This window comes from Heloderma suspectum, chromosome 2 (genome assembly GCF_057233095.1).
Source record: "Heloderma suspectum isolate Gila_16-S chromosome 2, 16-S_ref, whole genome shotgun sequence".
Classification (NCBI taxonomy): Eukaryota; Metazoa; Chordata; class Lepidosauria; order Squamata; family Helodermatidae; genus Heloderma; species Heloderma suspectum.
The window spans coordinates 353725144-353744358 of NC_139459.1; the positions used below are offsets into that span (position 1 = coordinate 353725144).

The 19215-nt window shown below is 46.6% G+C and overlaps 1 protein-coding gene across 1 annotated transcript in view; it reads left to right on the forward strand.

Moving 5' to 3' along the window:
* The window catches only part of LOC146355507 (vomeronasal type-2 receptor 26-like), a 103613-nt gene that overhangs the window by 15590 nt on the left and 68808 nt on the right, over positions 1 to 19215 (forward strand). The window contains exon 3 of the mRNA XM_084840966.1: positions 17927 to 18218. Within this exon, the coding sequence (XP_084697092.1) occupies positions 17927 to 18218 (292 nt within the window). The remainder of the gene's footprint in view (positions 1 to 17926; positions 18219 to 19215) is intronic.

The following is a 19215-nucleotide window of genomic DNA, read 5'->3' on the forward strand; positions in this document are numbered from 1 at the left end:
GCAATCAGTGCACTGTGTGGAAAAGTAGTTCCTTTAATCTGTCCTGAATCTCCCAGCATTCAGCTTCATGGCATGACCCTGGTTTCCAGTGATATGGGACAATGTTTCTCCCTATCAGTTTTCTCCACATCATGCATAATTTTGTACACCTCTCTCTTCTCTCCCTATAAACACCTGTTATTCTAAGCAAAACAGTCCCAGATGTTGGAACTTTTACTCCCAGAGGAGTTACTCCAGCCCCTTTAGTTTCCCCTTGCTGCACCTCTTCCAAGTTTAAAATCTCCTTTTTTAAGGTTTGGTATCCACCATAGGATTGTAGTAATACATTATGATATTGGCTGTTGTATTAACAGTTCTCTTTTTTTCTGATTATGGACAACAGAGAAACTTCCTTGGTCAGAGCAGACACACACTGCCTCAACATTTATATCAAGCTGTTCACCACAACCCCAAGATCTCTTTCTCTGTCAAGCAATGCTAGCTCAAATCTCAACAGCATATGGAGGTGTGGTTTGCCTAGGCTGGTGTGGAGGGTGCTGGGGCTTCTGCTTTGCCTGTGTATGTGTAGGAGAGATGATTAGGGGACTCGAAACAATGCCCCATGATAAGATATTGAAGGAACTGGGGATGTTTAGCCTTGAGAAGAGAAGACTGAGGGGAGATAGGATAGCGCTCTTCAAGTACTTGAAAGGTTGTCACAGAGAGGAAGGCCAGGATCTCTTCTCTATCATCCCAGAGTGCAGGATATAATGGGCTCAATTTACAGGAAGCCAGATTCCAGCTGAATATCAGGAAAAACTTCCTGACTGTTACAGCAATATGACAATGGAACCAATTACCTAGGGAGATAGCAGGCTCTTCCACACTGGAGGCATTCAAGATGAGGCTGGACAGCCATCTGTCAGGGATGCTTTGATTGGGATACCTGCATTAAACAGTGGGTTGGACTCGATGGTCTTATGGGCCCCTTCCAACCTTACTATTCTATGTTTCTCTGATTCTATGATAATATCTCTTCCCACACAATCCTATACATGTCTAATGTGAAGTATGTCCCATTGAGTTCAATAAGGCTTGGTCATTGAGTTCAGTGGGGCTGACTCCCATGTAGGCCAGCATAGGATTGCAGCCTTAAGCTCTATCAGTTTGTTAGCCACTGTACATAACACTTTAGGAATGTGATTTCCAATCTATTAAATTGTACTAAAATAATATAGTGACTATGAATTGAAAAGGTTTAGCATGATTATACAGAACCTGTGGAGTCCTGCTGTGAAGTTTGCTAGTCCAGTCTTCCTATAACTTTTTCAGGGCATATTTGAAATGTTCCAAATTGTTGTGGGTGCTGTCACAAAATGGCTTCTATGAGGGGGTGTGCCCATTCAAAAAATGGCTGTTCTGGCGAGCAGGGATATCACAAGACACAGATTTCACAGAAGGTAGAAGAGAGAGCAGAGAAGCAGGGTAGTGATGGGATTGATCCCCCTGCCTCCCATCATGTATGCCATATTATGGCAATGTTTGCTCATGTGGCGCAGGGTGGTAGGCAGCAGTATTGCAACTGAAACTCTCCCCACGACCTGAGTTCGATCCCAGCGGAAGCTGGTTTTCAGGTAGCCGGCTCAGGTCGACTCAGCCCTCCATCCTTCCAAGGTTGGTAAAATGAGTACCCAGCTTGCTGGGGGAAAGGTAGTCATGACTGGGGAAGGCAATGACAAACCACCTTGCTATAGTCTGCCATGAAAATGCCAGCACAAGCGGCGTCCCTCTAGGGGTCAGTAATGACCCAGTGGTTGCACAGGAGGAACCTTTCCTTTCCTTGCATCTCCTCTGTAGGAGCTGGAACCCAAATTTGCTTTAAGGCATTGGTGTCCTGTGTGAATACGGGGGCTATGTGTATGTGTGTGTGTTTGTGTGTGTGTGTGTGTGAGAGAGAGAGAGAGACAGAGAGACAGAGAGACAGAGACAGAGGTGTAGAAAAGCAAGCTGACTGAATTCAGACCACACACCAGAGGAAGGTAGGTCTCTCTCTCTCTCTCTCTCTCTCTCTCTCTCTCTCTCTCTCTCTCTCTCTTTCTGAACACTCCCCAGATATCATGTATACACCCTAAAAACTGAAAAGGGTATGGCCATTTGTGTTTTCCCATGCAAGTCAATGGGAAAACACCAGAAACGAGTGATTGGGACGTCCGTATCTCACTTCATGATTCGGATGTAGGTCAAAGTGGATGTGGTCTCAATCAATCTGAAACAAAGTGAGGCCCCTTCCGAAGGTCCGAAGTGGAATCTGAAGCAAAGCAGGGAGTCTGTGCACAGGCAGCCCTAGTCAAAACTATATACAAGTTCTATGGACAAGTGCCTACTGTTCCTCATTGGATGCTTATATAATCAGACTTCTAATCAACTTAGATGTGGGCAGCAGGGACAAATTTCTAATCCAATCCCTGTTACAAGGGGCATAAGAAAGGGCCATATTTTGCCCCCTTTTCTTTTCAGTTTATTTTGAAATGATTTGGCCTCTTATGTTTGTAATGTTGATTCCCATACTTCCAATCTGTGCAATGCTAAAATACCTCTACTTTTCCATGCTGATGTTGCTGTACTGCTGTCACTTTCCAGAATTGGGTTCAATTGCTTATTGTCTGCATTTGTGTTTTATTGCTCCGAGAACAGCCTGACCATCAATTACAGCAAGTCTGAAGTTTTAGTGTTCTCAAAAGCTCGTAAACAATATAAATGGACTTTAAATGGTAACACCATCAAGCAAGTCTCCCATATAAAATACTGAGACATACAAATGCAGAGCACCGGATTCTGGTCTGAGCAACGTAGGCAGGCAATTGATTCTGCAAACCTTAGCCAGCAGCTGATCTCAAGATTTTTCTTTATGCAAGATGGTCAATTGACCCCCTCTGCAATTCAGATTTACAAAGCAAAGACTTTGGCCCAACTCACTCATGGCATTCCTGTTTGGATTTCGAGATTCAATTCCCAAATGGAAAGAGTCCAGTCTGGATTTGTTAGTGTGGTGTGGGGAACCCTTCTGGTGTGGGGAACGCAGCAATCTATCTGGAAGTGGGTATCCAATTGAATGCAAGGTATGGATCGATGCCTTCAAGTGGTGGTTACGTTGATGCTTTCTAGCAGTTCCTGATAGCTATCTCTCCTTACTGCTTTCAGATTCCTCTGTTGCCTGCTAAGAACGATGGAGAAGAACCTACATAGGTTATGCTTCTCTGCGGAAGTCATGGGCAATGATGGGCTTGAGAAGGCTTGTTGTTCAAAGTCTTGTTCAAAGTCTTGAACTTGAACAACAAAGACTTGTTCGAAGTCTTGTTGTTCAAAGAAGTCTGGTTGTTCAAAGGCTAATAGACTTAGACCTACAGCATCTGAGAACTGCTGCAAATAAAGTGTGCGTCCATTACATTATGCTAAATGTAATAATTTAAAAACTATGGAATCACTGCAGCTCCATATCTGTACACATTATCCATTCAAAACTACAGAAGAGCATCTGCTCTCTTGCCCATTTTACTGTGCTGCCATTGGCACTATTAAATTGATGATTTAGTAAGATCCTGGCTAGTGAAGAGATATGTTTCTGTAGTGCTGGAGTAACAGGATCAGTTGAACATATTCTCTTATATTGCAACTTCTATAGGGAATGCAGAGAAGGCTGAGTTCCCCAAAATTAACTGCTGTCCCAAGAAATACCTCCACCACTTTGCTCTCCATTTGGTTAAGGAACATGTCTATTTGTGCCACTGGAAGGGTTGCCAGGCTTCTTATGATTTCGTTGCAAACTAGGACAAAGTGTGGTTATTTTCTTGAGAGAAGGAATCTCATGTGTTGTATTTTGTTACTCTACTAGTTTTAACTGTGTTGTATATGTTTTATATTGATTTTGCTGGTCTGTGACCGTGCTAAATTAATTCATCCATTTACTAATTTTATTGACATATTGTAACATTTGGTACATCAAGAGTTTGCCTTTTCCCTCAAGGTCAGTCGAATTTTGCCACCACCCATGCCTTTAGTAACTCCTGTATCTTGGATATGGGAATCCAGACTTAATGGTTGTATTCATGGAGAAGGATAATTTTTCTTCTCTTCCCCCCCCCCCAAGATCCTCTTTAACTCCTTGATCACCAGGTTAGGGCATGCCAAGTGGTCCAGGCATGAGTCAGACTGCCCCCAAGGTAGGCCAAAGAACTAAATCAACTCCAATGTCCAATTGAGTGTATTTATTCATGAACCCAGCAGAAAAAACTTCAGAAATGGTTAGTTGCCTTAAAAATGAAATGAAATGTACAGTTAACTAGCTAATATCAGTCAACGTTTGCTGAGCTGCTCCCTCGCTGACTCATGAAATAGACTTACACTGGTGAAAGGTGCAAACATGTTTTCTCCAAATGGGCACCTGCCCATGGAGGCAGAAGGGGGGGGGGGAGAGAGAGAGAGAGAGAGAGAGAGAAGTTTGCAGAAGTGATTTCTGCTCTCTTATAATTATACAAATCATGGTGATTTATTTTACTTCTCACTAAGGCTCAAGGAATTTGGATTTCCAAAGATCAGTTTTGAAAATGATGCAATGAACCTCAAGTCAAGAGCAATACCTGGCAACTCTTCATATCTGAACGCTGAAACGCTGGTGCATAAATAGCTCCTGACTGAGTCTCTGAGAGCCTGGGGAGATGCAGGGAAGGCAGGGACTGTGCCAGTGTGAGGTTTCATATCATACTCTTCTAGGGTGGTCTGAGAACAGCACCTGGACAGCAGAGTGAGCAGGTGCACAGGTGAACTAGTTAGTCTCTCCACTAACTCTCCACTGAAATGTCTTACAATGTTATTTAAACTATAGTTACACTTTCTAAATACATATAAAATTAATACATATACATATAAATTTTCATATGCAAAAAGTCATGCAAATTGGTGTCCTCTTTGGTCCTCTGTTTTGGCAATGTGTAGCTAGCCACCCTTTGACCCCTTCAGAGCTGAGGCCAGGCCAGACCATAGCTTCATTAGTCAAGGTACTTCACCTGTGAGAGAGGCAGGCTCCTAATTCATTGTTCCTGAGACCAGTCACAGGATTTCCTTTCCTGTGTGTGGAGACCCAGGAGAAACAGAAGGGGACTGTAGCTGAACTTCCCAGCATGCTGCTGCTGCTCTTGGTTATTCCGTTGCTCCACATTCCCTGTGGGATGCTGAAGACAAAATGCCCATTGAATGTGATAAATGAAGAAAACAACCCATTTAATTTTTACAGGCCAGGAGAGTACCTGGTTGGTGGGATCACATCTACGGCAAACACTGAATTTGAGCCATATGTTTTCTTGGAGCCTCCCTCTACCCGATTTAAATCATAAGTGATGATGTGCCCAACTCTGAATTCACATTCTCCAGATTGTCCATTTTAGGAGAGGGGACACAGTGACTCTCCCTTTTCTGGTATTTGCCCCTTTCCATCAGGGTCCTTGAGTCTGGTAGTTCTCATCCCTATTTTGTCCTTCTTTCATTCCAGGGAAAGATTCTTGGGGAGGGTAGGCAGATGCTTGGGCATCACTAGTTAGTGCACAATGTGCAGTTTCAAATGTTGCCCCTTTTGAGGTTCTTTTGGACTCTTCAGTCAGGACCAGCCTCAGCACCTGAGGTGACTGGGCAGCTGCCAGCAGTGGTGCAATTGCTGCAGGATCATAAGGTGAGCGTCTGGGCCCCTGCAGAATAGCCCCCCCAAAAAAAAATGACTACCCAGACATCACCAGGTGATGGGAACACCTTCATTCTGGGGCTGAAAGTATTCACCACAGCATCTTTTGTTTCATAGTATGTTAAAAACGTATTTTATATTCAGGCTGCAATACAAAATGAGGCATAGATATCATTAAAGATCCTTATTTTATTATTTTTCAGCATATACAATCCTTTCTTTCCATTTCATTTCTTTTGTACAACAGTATGATGTGTATTCCCAAGTGAATGTGCTCAGCATCAGGGAAGCAGAAGCAAACTCCATTTTAATCCGATAATCATGATGGTGCTGTGATGTAATTAAGTGAGCTCAACTTGTGGAACTGCAGTTGCTGACAGGATTAACTTCTTAAGCAGGGTTGGCAAACATTTTGGGGTGGAGGATGGTTTCCAATATCTGAAGAATGAAGAAACAATTGTAAAATGTGCAGCTGTGGTGGTGGATGGGAAAAAATGTTCATTGTGTGCCACAAAACTGAAGTAAGACACCAATAGGGATGTACGAAAGTGACTTACCTTTCGCGGATTATGTTGATGGTGGGGGGGAGGCGTTCTGTCCCTCCCCCCGGAATCCTGGCCGGGGGGGAGGCGCTCTGTTCCTCCCCCCCGGAATCCTCGAACAGCTGGCTGTGCTCCACGGCAGCTCCGCGGAGCAGCCGGCCAGGCCCGGCCCGGCCAGGTCAGAGTCATCCGCAGCCGGATTTCCGGCCGCGGACGGCTCTGAGTAAAAAACCCCACAAAAAACGCGTACACAAATGGCGGACGCTACGCTATTTGCGTTCCCCTTATTTTCGCCATCTTAGTCTACATAAATCTTGACGTAGACTAAGACGTGCCAAAATAAGGAACGCAAATGGCGGCGGCCGTGGCTGCCGCCATTTGTGTATGCGCGTTGTTGTTGTTGTTTTAAAGTCAGACGTGATAGGCTACGTAAACATTTACTTAGCCTATCACTCTTTTTTTTTTTTTAACTGGAAATGGTGGTGGCGAAAGCCGGTCGGAAGACCAGCCATCGCTGCTGCCGCCGCACCGCCACCAGAGCCACCGCCGGAGCCGCCACTGCCCCGAAGATCCGCCCTAGGTAAGTCTCATCCTGGGTGGGGGGGGCGGGGGGGGCAGGCCGTTCCACCACCGATTTCAGGGGGCCGAATGCACTGGCATTCGGCCTCCCCGAGATCCATGGCAGAATACTCTGACATCCCTAGTGCCAACCTACCTGAGCACCAAAGGGAAATACATGGTAGCTGTGCAGTTCTTCTCTATCTTGGCTTGCAGTTTGGGGTTACTGGGTTGTATCTTCATCCCCAAATGCTACATTATTGTATTGAGGCCATATCTGAATAAAAAGGAGCATCTAATGGTGAAACTTAAAGATGGCATCTAATTTCAGTACGCTCATTTTGTATAGCACAGGAGAAATAAAAACTGATGCACCTGCCTTGGGAGTGAACTTCATTTGTATGCTATTCTTACAAAGCTGTCTTCCTTCCAAATGCATTGCAAAAAGAAACCATCTATTCTAACCAATGGCTGGCTGGGTAATGCTGTACGATGTTCAGCACATCTTGGGGGCACTAGGATAGGGAAAGCTGATTTAGAGTGTGTTTTAGGTCAGTAGAGGATGAGGCCGAAGTCACCTTCTGTATTAATGAAGGGTAGAGTTTGAAAATCCAGGAGAGTTTAAGTCTGCTTTATCCTCTGTTGGCCGTTGTGAGTGCCAGAAGCTTGATACAAGTGGGAATTGGATCAGTTACAGCTTCCTCTCCAGCTCAAAGCCTGATATGGCAACAGAGGCAGCAGAACAATCACAATTATCCATGTGTGTAAAAGATGCAAAACAAGTATCTTGACATGGTTAACCAGTGCTGTTCAGGTGGGCTTGGAATTTTAGCTGGTGCTTGGAAAAGGGAAGGTTCTAGGTGTTCAGCAGTGAAACAGGCTTCTTGGGAGATTGTGGATCTCCTTTTCTGGACATTTGCTCGAATCTCTTTTGTGTTTAGCAGGGATCTTGCCTAGGGTTGTACGAAAATTCTGCCACAGATCTCGGGGAGGCCGAATGCCAGCACATTCAGCCCCCTGAAATCAGTGGCAGAACAGCCTGCCCCCCGCCCCCCCCCCCGGGATGAGACTTACCTTGGGCGGATCTTCCTGGCGGTGGCGGCGGCGGCGGCTCCGGCGGCATTGCGGCGGCGGTGGCTGCGGCGGCCGGTCTTCCGACCGGCTGCTGCCGCCGCCATTTCCAGTTAAAAAAAAAAAAAACGTGATAGGCTATGTAAAGATTTACGTAGCCTATCACGGCTAGGTTTAAAAAAAAATTGTGATAGGCTACGTAAATATTTATGTAGCCTATCACGGCTGACTTTAAAAAACAACAACAACAACAACGCACGTATGCAAATGGCGGCGGCCATGACCGCCACCATTTGCGTTCCTTACTTTGGCACGTCTTAGTCTACGTTAACATTTACATAGACTAAGATGGCAAAAATAAGGGGAACGCAAATAGCATAGATGCTACGCTATTTGCGTTCCCCTTATTTTTGCTGTCTTAGCCTACGTAAATGTTTACGTAGACTAAGACGTGCCAAAATAAGGAACGCAAATTTGCATACGCGCGTTGTTGTTTTTTTTGTTTTTTTAAGTCAGCCATGATAGGCTACATAAACATTTACGTAGCCTATCACGGCTGACTGCAGGGACGCAAACTGCAACGGCTATGGCCGCCGCCATTTGTGTCCCTGCTAGCCAGCGGCCAGATGTCCGGCTGCTGGCAGAGCCGCCCGGCGGCTCCGCAGAATCCCTGCAGAGCACAGCCGGCCAGCCAGGATTCGAAGGGGGGAGGAATGGAGTGCCTCTCCCCCCATCCAGGATTCCGGGGGGAGGGACGGAGTGCCTCCCCCCCCACTATCAGCATAATCTGCGAAAGGTAAGTGATTTTCGTACATCCCTAGTCTTGCCTAGATGATCTTCAACATCCCACCCCAATATATCTACAAATAGAAAACAAAAAGCCCTGGAAATGATATTCCTATGGATGGATGGACCCATCTCTGTCCAGAGCACTGGTGAGTTTGATGAGCAGACACCACCACCAGCTCACACGGCCCAGAGCTGCTGAGCGAGCATCCCTGCTTGCCCCCCCCATCTGCTGAGTTGTGTGAGCCACCGCTCTTCTCTGCACAATTCTTTGGCATGTGTACTCCCACAGTGCTCTCATCCTGGCCTCCACTTTGCACTGGGGTGCCGCCAGTGCCCTTTCCCCCAATGCTGGCTGTCATTGGCTTCCTTCACTGACAGCGGAGGCATGATGGGTCCTGGTATGGCCAGCTCCCAGTATTCTTGCCTTGCCCAGAGGGCTAGTGTGCCACAGCACTTCCAACAACTCAAGGAGTTCTGGGGTTCTGGAATGAGGTTCCTGTCAGTGCCCCATGGCTTGGAAAGCAGGGAACAGCAGGCTGGGGGGGAGTTCATCAGGGGTTCACCACCCCTTCTTTGGACTCCTGCACCATCCCTAGTTATTCCCTGGTTGAAAGCTAGAGATGTCAGTAACATGACTACACGTCCCCCTCTTCCTTGCCCCTCTCCTTATAGGGAGTGCTTGGGGAAATGCTGCAGTTTCAGAGATGGTCTGGGTCTGTGAGAGTTGTCTAGAAACTCTGAGCCCCCACCCCAAGGATTGAATCCACATAAACTTTGGATGCCTCAGAGGACACCTGCTTCAGTCTGGCAGAGCCCCAGATACCTCCAAAGCAGCCTGAGTTGGGTACGGATTCATCCAAACCAAATGCCCAAGCCTAGAATGAACTGACATTCCTGGATTCCCGGTGTCACTGGACCACTTTTGCATGCTCTAATTTAAAAATATCAATGTGAAATTGAAGGATTTTTGTAGCTCTTCTTCCACACATAATTGTGAAAGAACCCATTTCTGCAGCTTGTACGTCTGCACACACATTTTTTTGAAAAGGCCTCCTTTATGTGCAGAAAAAAATGGGATTTGGCTTATCGTGAGGATATTAAGTTTGTTTCTGAAAAGATGCCTTACTCATTCTGGGTCTCAGGACTATTTCATCGTTATTATGGGAGGCGAGTTCTCCTTTTGCTAATATTTCTCCTGTATAACTTTAAGGAAAGACCCTTTTTTATCCCTTGTCTTTCAGTAGCAGACCAAAATGATCTTAATCTACATAGTTTTGTACTAATTTGCAAGGGATTGGGGAATGTCTTTTAGTTTCCTGAAAAATCTATACTATGTAAATGCGTTAGATATACAGAATTAATCTTGACAGACTACTTGGATAATTTCTGCTCCTCTATTGCCTGCTTCTGTTACTCCTTCCTCTCCCCCTCATGGAGCACAAGCACAGCCAACAGAGGTCTCAAGAGCTAGCTAACCACTGTTCAGTTTTACTGGCATATTGTAGCCCTTAATACATCAAGAACCCCGGTTCCCACCACTGTGGTATGGGTACTCAGACAGGAAACCTCTGAAATGGGGGGGGGGGTCCGAGGTTTCAGCCAGCTGCTTATGGCTGCACCTCCCACAGCCCAATCAGTGGCGTTGGCGAGGATTGTGGCGGATGGGGCTGAAGGAGCAAACTGGAGGGATTAGTTTTCCCTCCAGTCCATTCCTCAGGTAATTCAAACAGGCTGCAGCTGCCGCCTGGGTGTCCTCACTCTGCTGCCTCAGACATACCCAGCTGACCCTGCCCTAAGGAGGGTTGCCTACTGCTATGGACTGCTGTCAGCCACCGTATGATGGGGCTGGAAAGGAATTTTACCTGGGGACCAACTAGCTTGTTTTCCAGTGTTTCCACCTTCCTTGTAGCAATGTATGTTGATTGAAAGGTCAATCCTTAAGCATCATTGTCACAACTTTAGTGTGGATGGCATTGGGCTGGATGCAGGTCAAGGGGGAAGGGGGACACCCCTACCCCCCTGCGGATGGGGGGTCCTAGGTTTGGGCAACAGGGTTCCCACCTGGTTTGCAGGTTGGCATGCCAGTGCCACTCGAAGGGGAGCAGGGGAGAACCATGTGAAGGGCCACACCGTAGCATGGTCAAACACTCAACTTTAGGGCCACTCAGCACTGAGGTTTGGACGTGAATCAGTCAGCAGGAAGGTGTCAGGGTGGAAACTGAGCCCAGAGAGCCTCAGAGCAGTTCGGATTCTGACTGAGGAGGAACAGCAACCCATGGGAGAGGGGCCAGCTCATCCCTCACAGGCTCAGCACCTGGCAGAGATTCCTCCTGCCAGCATTCCTAGGATAGATAGTGACCCTGGCAGTGAGGGAGTGTGGGAGGGGGGCTTCTTAGATGCTCGCCGCAGATGCATAGAGTGATGAGTGATGGAGGGCGTGGAAAGGAGGTGTAGCACCCATTTGGCATACAAGCAACGGCCGCCTCCCATGGCACCAAGGGAAAGAGGGAGGATCTCTCCCTAGCCCATAAGTTCTGCGTCTTCAAGTGACTCTCTTTCAAACGGGGATCAACTGCCTACTTGAAGCTTATGCTACCCTGCTGTTCCTTGCTTTAGTCACTGGTGATTAACATCTGAAAGAGTCATGAAGTTATAAAAGGATTAAAGCTTTGAAAAGAAATTCTTTCATCTGTGTCTTGAGTTGGCCATTGGAATCTACTGAGAGAGGCCGCCAAGGCTGGCCAATGATTGGATCCTGCCCCATACCATGTCAAACTCTGTGCTTTAACCAATAATGTTGTGGCCAGTTTATACCCCAACATTGTCTCTGTATGGTTGATGGTAGAACTTCCTGGTGTGGCCACCAAATAAGCCCTCTGAATGCAATTAGTTTCTTCATTAATGGTCAGTCAAACATTGCCACTACACATCTGATAAATAACTCTTATACCCTTGACACATGGAAACCAGTCTTATGGCTTATATTTCTGGAGAAGGATAGGTTCTGTTTCCTACATTTCATTTTAAGTTCTTGTAAACCAAGTCAGAGCCTGGTTTCAGGCAGACCACCCTCAGGCTAAGCCAAAGACCTAAGTCAACTCCAGTGTACAGTGGAGTATCTTTATTCATGAGAAATGGTTGATTGCATTTAAGATTTAAAAATTGTAAAATGAACTCCCTAAGGTTATTCAAGTGTTGTTGAACTACTCTGTCACTGACCCATGAGATAGAGCTACACTGATGAGCTATGGAAACATGATGTCTCCAGATGCGAACTGCACATGGAGCCACAAAGAGAGTCAACAAGTTGCAGGAGTGATTTTGCCTGCCTCATAATTATAAAAATCATGGTTATTTATTGTCCTACTCACCAAAGCTCGAGGGATTTCTATTTGCACAGATTGCTTTTGGAAACAATGCAAGAATCCTCAAATGAAGAGCAACACTTGTCCTCCTCATACATGAAGCCTGAAAAAATGGTGCATAAATAGCTCCTGATCCTCTGAGAGCCTGGGGGGAGAAGCAGGGAAAGCAGAGACTGTGCTACATTGCGGTTTCAAATCATCCTCTTCCAGGGTACCCAGCTGTCTTCCATTAGAGAGAACAATCCTCTATTCTGAAGAGCTAGGAGAGGACAGTCCTGTATTTGGAGGTGTTCTCTCTGAGGTGGGCTGCCCAGACCAAAGCTGTTTTAAAAATAAAGAACCACAAGGAGGGAGAGGACATGGGGGCCTTGAAGGTTCCTAACAATAGAACCTGGACAACAAACTGAGCAGGCACACAGGGCACCTAGTCAGTCTCTCCACTATTGTGAGATGTCTTAAATTTTCATCTAAACACTAGTTATTATTTCTGCATTTGCACCTCTTCATATAAAATTGCATATGCAAACGTGATACAAATCTGTGTCCTCGTTTGTCCCCTTTTTTGGCATTGTGTATTTGGCCAACCTATGACGCCTTCAGAGCTGAGGCCCAGACAACATGTAAGTTAGTCAAGGTATTAGTCAAGGTACTTCAGCAGTGCCAGTGACAGAGGTTGGCTTCCAATTAGTTGTTCCTGAGACCAGTGTCACAGGGGTGTATATGTATGCATGCACACATGAGGAACAGAAGGAGACTATAGACACCTTTTCCAGCATGCTGCTGCAGTTGCTTCTTCTGTTGCTGCACATTCCCTGTGGGATGCTGAAGAGAAAATGCCCATTGGATGTGATAAGTGATCAGAATGACCCATTTAATTTTTACCAGCCAGGAGAATACCTGATCGGTGCCATCACATCTACAGCAAATACTGTATTTCAGCCATACGTTTTCCTGGAGGCTCCCACTACCAGATTTCACTTGTAAGTGATGAGGTGCCCAACTCTGAATTCATATTCTTCAGATGGTCCTTGTTAGCAGAGGGGACACAGTGAGTCTCTTTTTTCTGGTATCTGCCCCATTCAAGCAGGGTCCATCCATCTAGTTAGTGCGCAGCCTTCCATTTCGAATGCTGCCTCTTGCAAAGTTCTTTTGGACTTTTTAGTCAGGACCAGCATCAGCTGAGATCACTGGGCAGCTGCCAGTAGTGGTGCAATTAGTGCAGGATCTCCATGTGAGAGTCTGGGCACTGCAGAATAGTGTCCCCCACACACACACACACACGAACACACACTACCCAGAGATCAGCACATGATGGGAACAGCAGCACACATGCATACTGGAGTTGAAAGTATTGACCACAGCATCTTTTCTTTCTTGGCATTTTAAAAACACATTCTATATTACTGGGGCTATAAACTACTAAATATAGATATCATTACAGATCCTCATTTTATTATTTTTCAGCACATATGAACCCTTCTTTCTCTCTCTCTCTCTCCTTTTCTTTTATACTACAGTAAGGTGTTTATTGTAAGACCCTTGTGTGGCGCAGAGTGGTAGGTGGCAGTATTGCAACTGAAACTCTCCCCACGACCTGAGTTCGATCCTAGCGGAAACTGGGTCCCAGGTAGCTGGCTCAGGTCGACTCAGCCTTCCATCCTTCCAAGGTCGGTAAAATGAGTATCCAGCTTGCTGGGGGAAATGTAGTCACGACTGGGGAAGGCAATGGCAAACCACCCCGCTACAGTCTGCCAGGAAAATGCCAGCGAAAGTGGTGTCCCTCTAGGAGTCAGCAATGACTTGATGCTTGCACAGGAGGAACCTTTCCTAAGGTGTTTATTCCCAAGAAAATGTGGTCACCATCAGGGCATAAGAAGCAAACACTATTTCGATCCTGTAGTCATGATGGTGTTTTGATGTAGTTAAGTGAATTCAAGATGTGGAACTACAGATGCTGAGAGCATTAACTTCTTAAACAGGGTTAGCAAACATTTTTGGGGAGGGTGGGGGAAGGTTGTCCAACACCTCAAGAATGTAAAAGCAGTTGTAAAACATGGAGCAGTGGTGGTGGATGGGGAGAAAATGAATGTTTGTTGTGCCCTTCAAAACTGAAGTGAGACATTGGACTATCTACGTTGTGGGGGTGCATAAGACCATTACGTTCTTAATGGTCTTATTACAGTCATGATCCCAGCTGAAGAAAATATGTTCAGCATGGCAGGACATGCTGAGAGAGAATCAGATCTAGAGTTCTTTCTGATCATTTCCCAGAGACAAGGAAGTTAGGAAGGCATTTAGTCGTATGTATGTATGTATGTATGTATGCATGTATGTATGTATTTAATGTATTTATTTACTTAAGTCAAAAAGTGTCCCTGCCTCTGGTCTCTTTGTCAAGGGTAATACTTGTGGAGCATTTGGGGTGGGATGAGGCTATCCCTGCCTATTTTTCAAAAGCTCTGAAATTATTGTAACTTTTTAGCAATGTGGAAGTAAATGTCTGCCCACCCTCCATCTCCAGCCCTGTGTTCCCTTCCTTCTGGGAATGTTCTGTGGACATGGAAAGGGTGGGTTTGGGATGTCACTTGCTGCCCATGCTCAGTCTTGGGTTCCTGTTATTTCTGAGGGTAGAGGCTGTGGGTCAGTTGTAGAGAACATGCTTTTCATTCAGGATGTCTAGTTCAATCACTGGCATCTCCTGGAAGACTGGAGAAACTCTGGCCTGGACCATTGGAGACCTGCTGCCAGTGAGTGTTGCCATTACAGGGCTAGATGGTGCAGCATCCAATGTTCATAGCATTCTTCATTGTGCTGCTTCTCAATGTTATATGTGAAAAGACATGTAGAGGGATTTTGGGGAAATGCTTTGTCATGGAATATGCAAAGGGGAAGGCTTTTGATGGTCTCAGAATTTACTCTAAATTTTCAAAGGCTGTTTGGCTTTTCTATGTGTCTCTGAGGATATGACGATGATATACAAATCTCCCTTTTGCAACAGGTCATTGTTATTGTGTAGTTGTTGTTGTTGTTGTTATCAGAGTTATTATTATTGTTTGTGTGTTGATTCCCTTACAACCCCCCCCCCCTTTTGCACTTGTGATATTAAAGTCACTTAAGTCCCCTGCTTCCATGTGTTGCTGGAGCATTAGATGGACGAAAGAGACTTACTTGGTCCCGCAGCTTGCTTCGTGGTGGGGGGGAGGCGCTTCGGTTCTCCCCCCGAAGTTCAGGTGAGGGGGGGAGGCACCCCACCTCGCCCGGCCGAAATTCAGGCAGGGGGGGAGGCGCCCCATCCCTCGCCAGCGAAATTCAGGCCGGGGAGGAGCGCCGTCTTCCCGGCCGCAAAAAAAAAAAAAGTACAGTAAAAAAAAACACACACCCCCGTGATAGGCTACGTGACGATTTACGTAGCCTATCACGGCTAGATTTCCAAAGTCAGCCGTGATAGGCTACGTAAATCGTCACGTAGCCTATCACGGGTGACTTTTGAAAAAAAAAAAAAGCGTGTACGCAAATGGGCGCCGCCATTTGCGTTCCTTATTTTGGCACGTCTAGTCTACATAAAGATTTATGTAGGCTACGGCGAAAATAAGGGCAATGCAAATAGCGTTCCCTTATTTTTGCTGTAGTCTATGTAAATCTTTACGTAGACTACCCCTGTCCAAATAAGGAACGCAAATGGCAGCGCCCATGAAAAAGCGCTTTTTTCTTTTTTTTTCAAAGTCACCCGTGATAGGCTACGTGACGATTTATGTAGCCTATCATGGCTGACTTTGGAAATCTAGCCGTGATAGTCTACGTAAATCGTCACATAGCCTATCACGGATGTGGGGTTTTTTTAAAACTTTACTTTTTTATTTTGTAATGGTGGTGGCGCCCCTGCCCCTGCCGAAATGCCGCCGGGACTCGCCGCCGAGATGGACATTGGCCAAAGGTAAGTCCCATACCAGGGGGGGCGGGGGGCCGGCAGAGATTTTCCCCACCAATTTCGGGGGGCCGAATGCGTCAGCACTCGGCCTCCTGAAGATTCGTGGAGAAATTCTCCGCCATCCCTGAGTGTGGGTCCAAAGGAGTGCTTTAATTTGGTTGTGTTAATCCCCAAAACCTCCACTGCAGGAACTTAAAGTCCCTGTGATGCAGTTCCCCATTTTGGTGGCTTGAAGAGCTGGCAACTGGGGATTGCTCCATCTTTGGAAAACCTGCTCTCTGGGACACTCAACAGCTGCCATGTAGGGATGGGAGAGAATTTCTCCCCGAAACTTCGGGGGGCTGAGCGCTAATGCATTCGGTCCTCTGAAGGTTTGTTTGGGGAGAACTTCTCCGCCCCCCCACCCCCCGCCCCCCCCCCGGGATGGGACTTACCTTTCACAAATGTCCCTCCTGGCGGTGGGTCCCGGCGGAGGTTCGGCAGGTCTTCGTCAGGGGCGGGGGCGGCAGCCAGTCTTTCGACCAGCTGCCGCCGCCGCCATTACAAGCAAAGAAAAAAAAAATGCCCCTGTGATAGGCTACGTGATGATTTACGTAGCCTATCACGGCTAGATTTGCAAAGTCAGCTGTGATAGGCTACGTAAATCGTCACGTAGCCTATCACCGGTGACTTTAAAAAAAAAAAAAAAGCACGTACGGCTAATGGCAGCCCCCATAGGGAGCCACCATTCTCTTTCCTTATTTGGTCCCAGCGCAAATAGCGTTGCCCTTATTTTCGCTGTAGTCTACGTAAATCTTTACGTAGACTACAGGGACCAAATAAGGAACGCGAATGGCGGCTTCCTATGGGGGCCGACATTTGCGTACGCGCTTTTTTTTTTTTCCAAAGTCACCCGTGATAGGCTACGTGACGCTAAAACGTAGCCTATCATGGCTGACTTTGCAGATCTAGCCGTGATAGGCTATGTTAATCGTTACGTAGCCTATCACAGGGGCGTTTTTTGGTTGTTGTTTTTTCTTTTGAAGTTCGCGGCCGGGAAGACGGGGCGCTTCTCCCCAGTCTGAATTTCGGCCGGGCGAGGCAGGAAGCCTCCCCCCCAGCCTGAACTTTGGGGGGAGCAGCGAAGCGCCTCCCCCCCACCATGAAGCAAGCTGCAAGACCAGGTAAGTGACTTTCATGCACCCCTACTCAGGAGTCATAATATGGGCACCTCATTGCCCTGGAAATGCCAGGAAATATATGTTCCCACCAAACCGCACCAAAAGCAACACCACTTCCTAGAGCACCACCCCATCATCTCATAAACTACTTCACCATATATCTTGTTTGAACCAAAGGCCAATTGTGCATGATCAGTCAGATGTTCATACCACTGTACCCAATAGGGCTCATTCTCAGGCAAGTAGCTTTCGGATTGCAGTCATAAATCATTGATGGGTCTGCACAGCCTTCTCCAGCACTTGGCTGGACATCTGCCCTGGTTTTGTTATCAAGGGCCTTTTGTTTGCAAACAGTCATGTGCCTTGTCATTAAGGAAACTCCTTTCTACACACTCAATAAGCTGGGATCATCAGCTATGTTGCATGAGGCTTTAGATCGGAGATAGCATGAGGGTCATGATGTGACATTAAAGGTGAATAATTGAATGTAACATCCACCTTTTTAGAAATATCAAAAACTGCTAGGCAGGGGGGACTGTTAGGTACATGGCTACAAATGGAGGGGGAGGGGGAGTGCAAACCTTTCCCTCTCTGTCATGGACCTAACAAAGAACAAACAACCCCATCCCAACCCTGCATGGAGACAGCCCTCTGCATTGGGAGGAAAGTTCCCATTGGTGTTAAGTGGAATGTAGTTCCAAGAGTAAACACTGGAGATCTCTGTTGCCTGAATCATGTAAGAATCGTTCAATGTTTTCATGGAATTAAGGATAAAACTCTGATGGCATCTGTATTTGTTACAGTGCGAGAGAAATGAGGAACTGGTCGATCCTGCCCTTCTTGTTAGCCATTCATGAGATCAACCAGAATCCGAGACTCTTGCCCAATATCACCCTGGGCTACAACATCTATGAGAACTATTTCCATGGAAGAATGACTTACGAGACCATGGTAGACCTGCTGTCTGTTGGGGGGCAAAGTATTCCAAACTTCAGCTGTGGAAGACAGAATAACCTCCTGGCAGTCCTTGAAGGGGCCGACTCGGAGATCTCCACCAAGATTTCAGCCATGCTGGACATCTACAAGATCCCACAGGTATATATGAATGGGGGCGAGGGATGGAGGCTGAGTCTGCTTCTGCTTGGGCCTGGCCAGAGAAGTTCAGAGGGAGGAATTGGCCCAGCACCACCAAATTAGGCTGAAGACAGGCAGTCCTCTGAAAGGAACTGAACATGGTTTGAGAAGGTTTTCCTCTCCTTATTTCTTTTGTTCCCCTGTCACCACTGCTAGGGATGTCAGAGAATTTCACCATGAATCACAGGGAGGCCGAATGCCAGTGCATTCGGCCCCCTGAAATCGGTGGCGAAACGGTCTGCCTCCCCCGACCCCCCCAGGACGGGACTTACCTTGGGCGAATCCTCCTGGCGGTGGCAGTTCGGCAGCAGTGCAGTGGCGGCGGCTGCAGCGGCTGGTCTTCCGACCGGCTGCCGCCGCCGCCATTTCCAGTAAAAAAAAAACATGATAGGCTACGTAAAGTTTTACGTAGCCTATCACTGCTAGATTTTTAAAAAATACCGTGATAGGCTATGTAAATGTTTATGTAGCCTATCACGGCTGAGTAAAAAAACAAACAAACCGCGCGTACGCAAATGGTGGCGCCCATGGGCCCCGCCATTTGTGTTCCATCTTTTGGCACGTCTAGTCTACGTAAACATTTACGTAGACTATGGCGAAAATAAGGGGAACGCAAATAGCGTAGCGTCTATGCTATTTGTGTTCCCCTTATTTTCGCTGTCTTAGTCTACGTAAATGTTTATGTAGTCTAAGACATGCCAAAATAAGGAATGCAAAAGGCAGCGCCCATGGGTGCCGCCATTTGCATACGCACTTTTTTTTTCTCTTTTAAATCAGCCGTGATAGGCTACATAAACATTTACGTAGCTTATCACGGTGTTTTTTAAAAATCTAGCCGTGATAGGCTACGTAAGTCTTTACGTAGCCTATCACGTTGTTTTTTTTTTAACTGGAAATGGCGGTGGCAGCAGCCGGTCGGAAGACCGGCTGCTGCAGCAGCCGCAGCGGCCGCCGAACC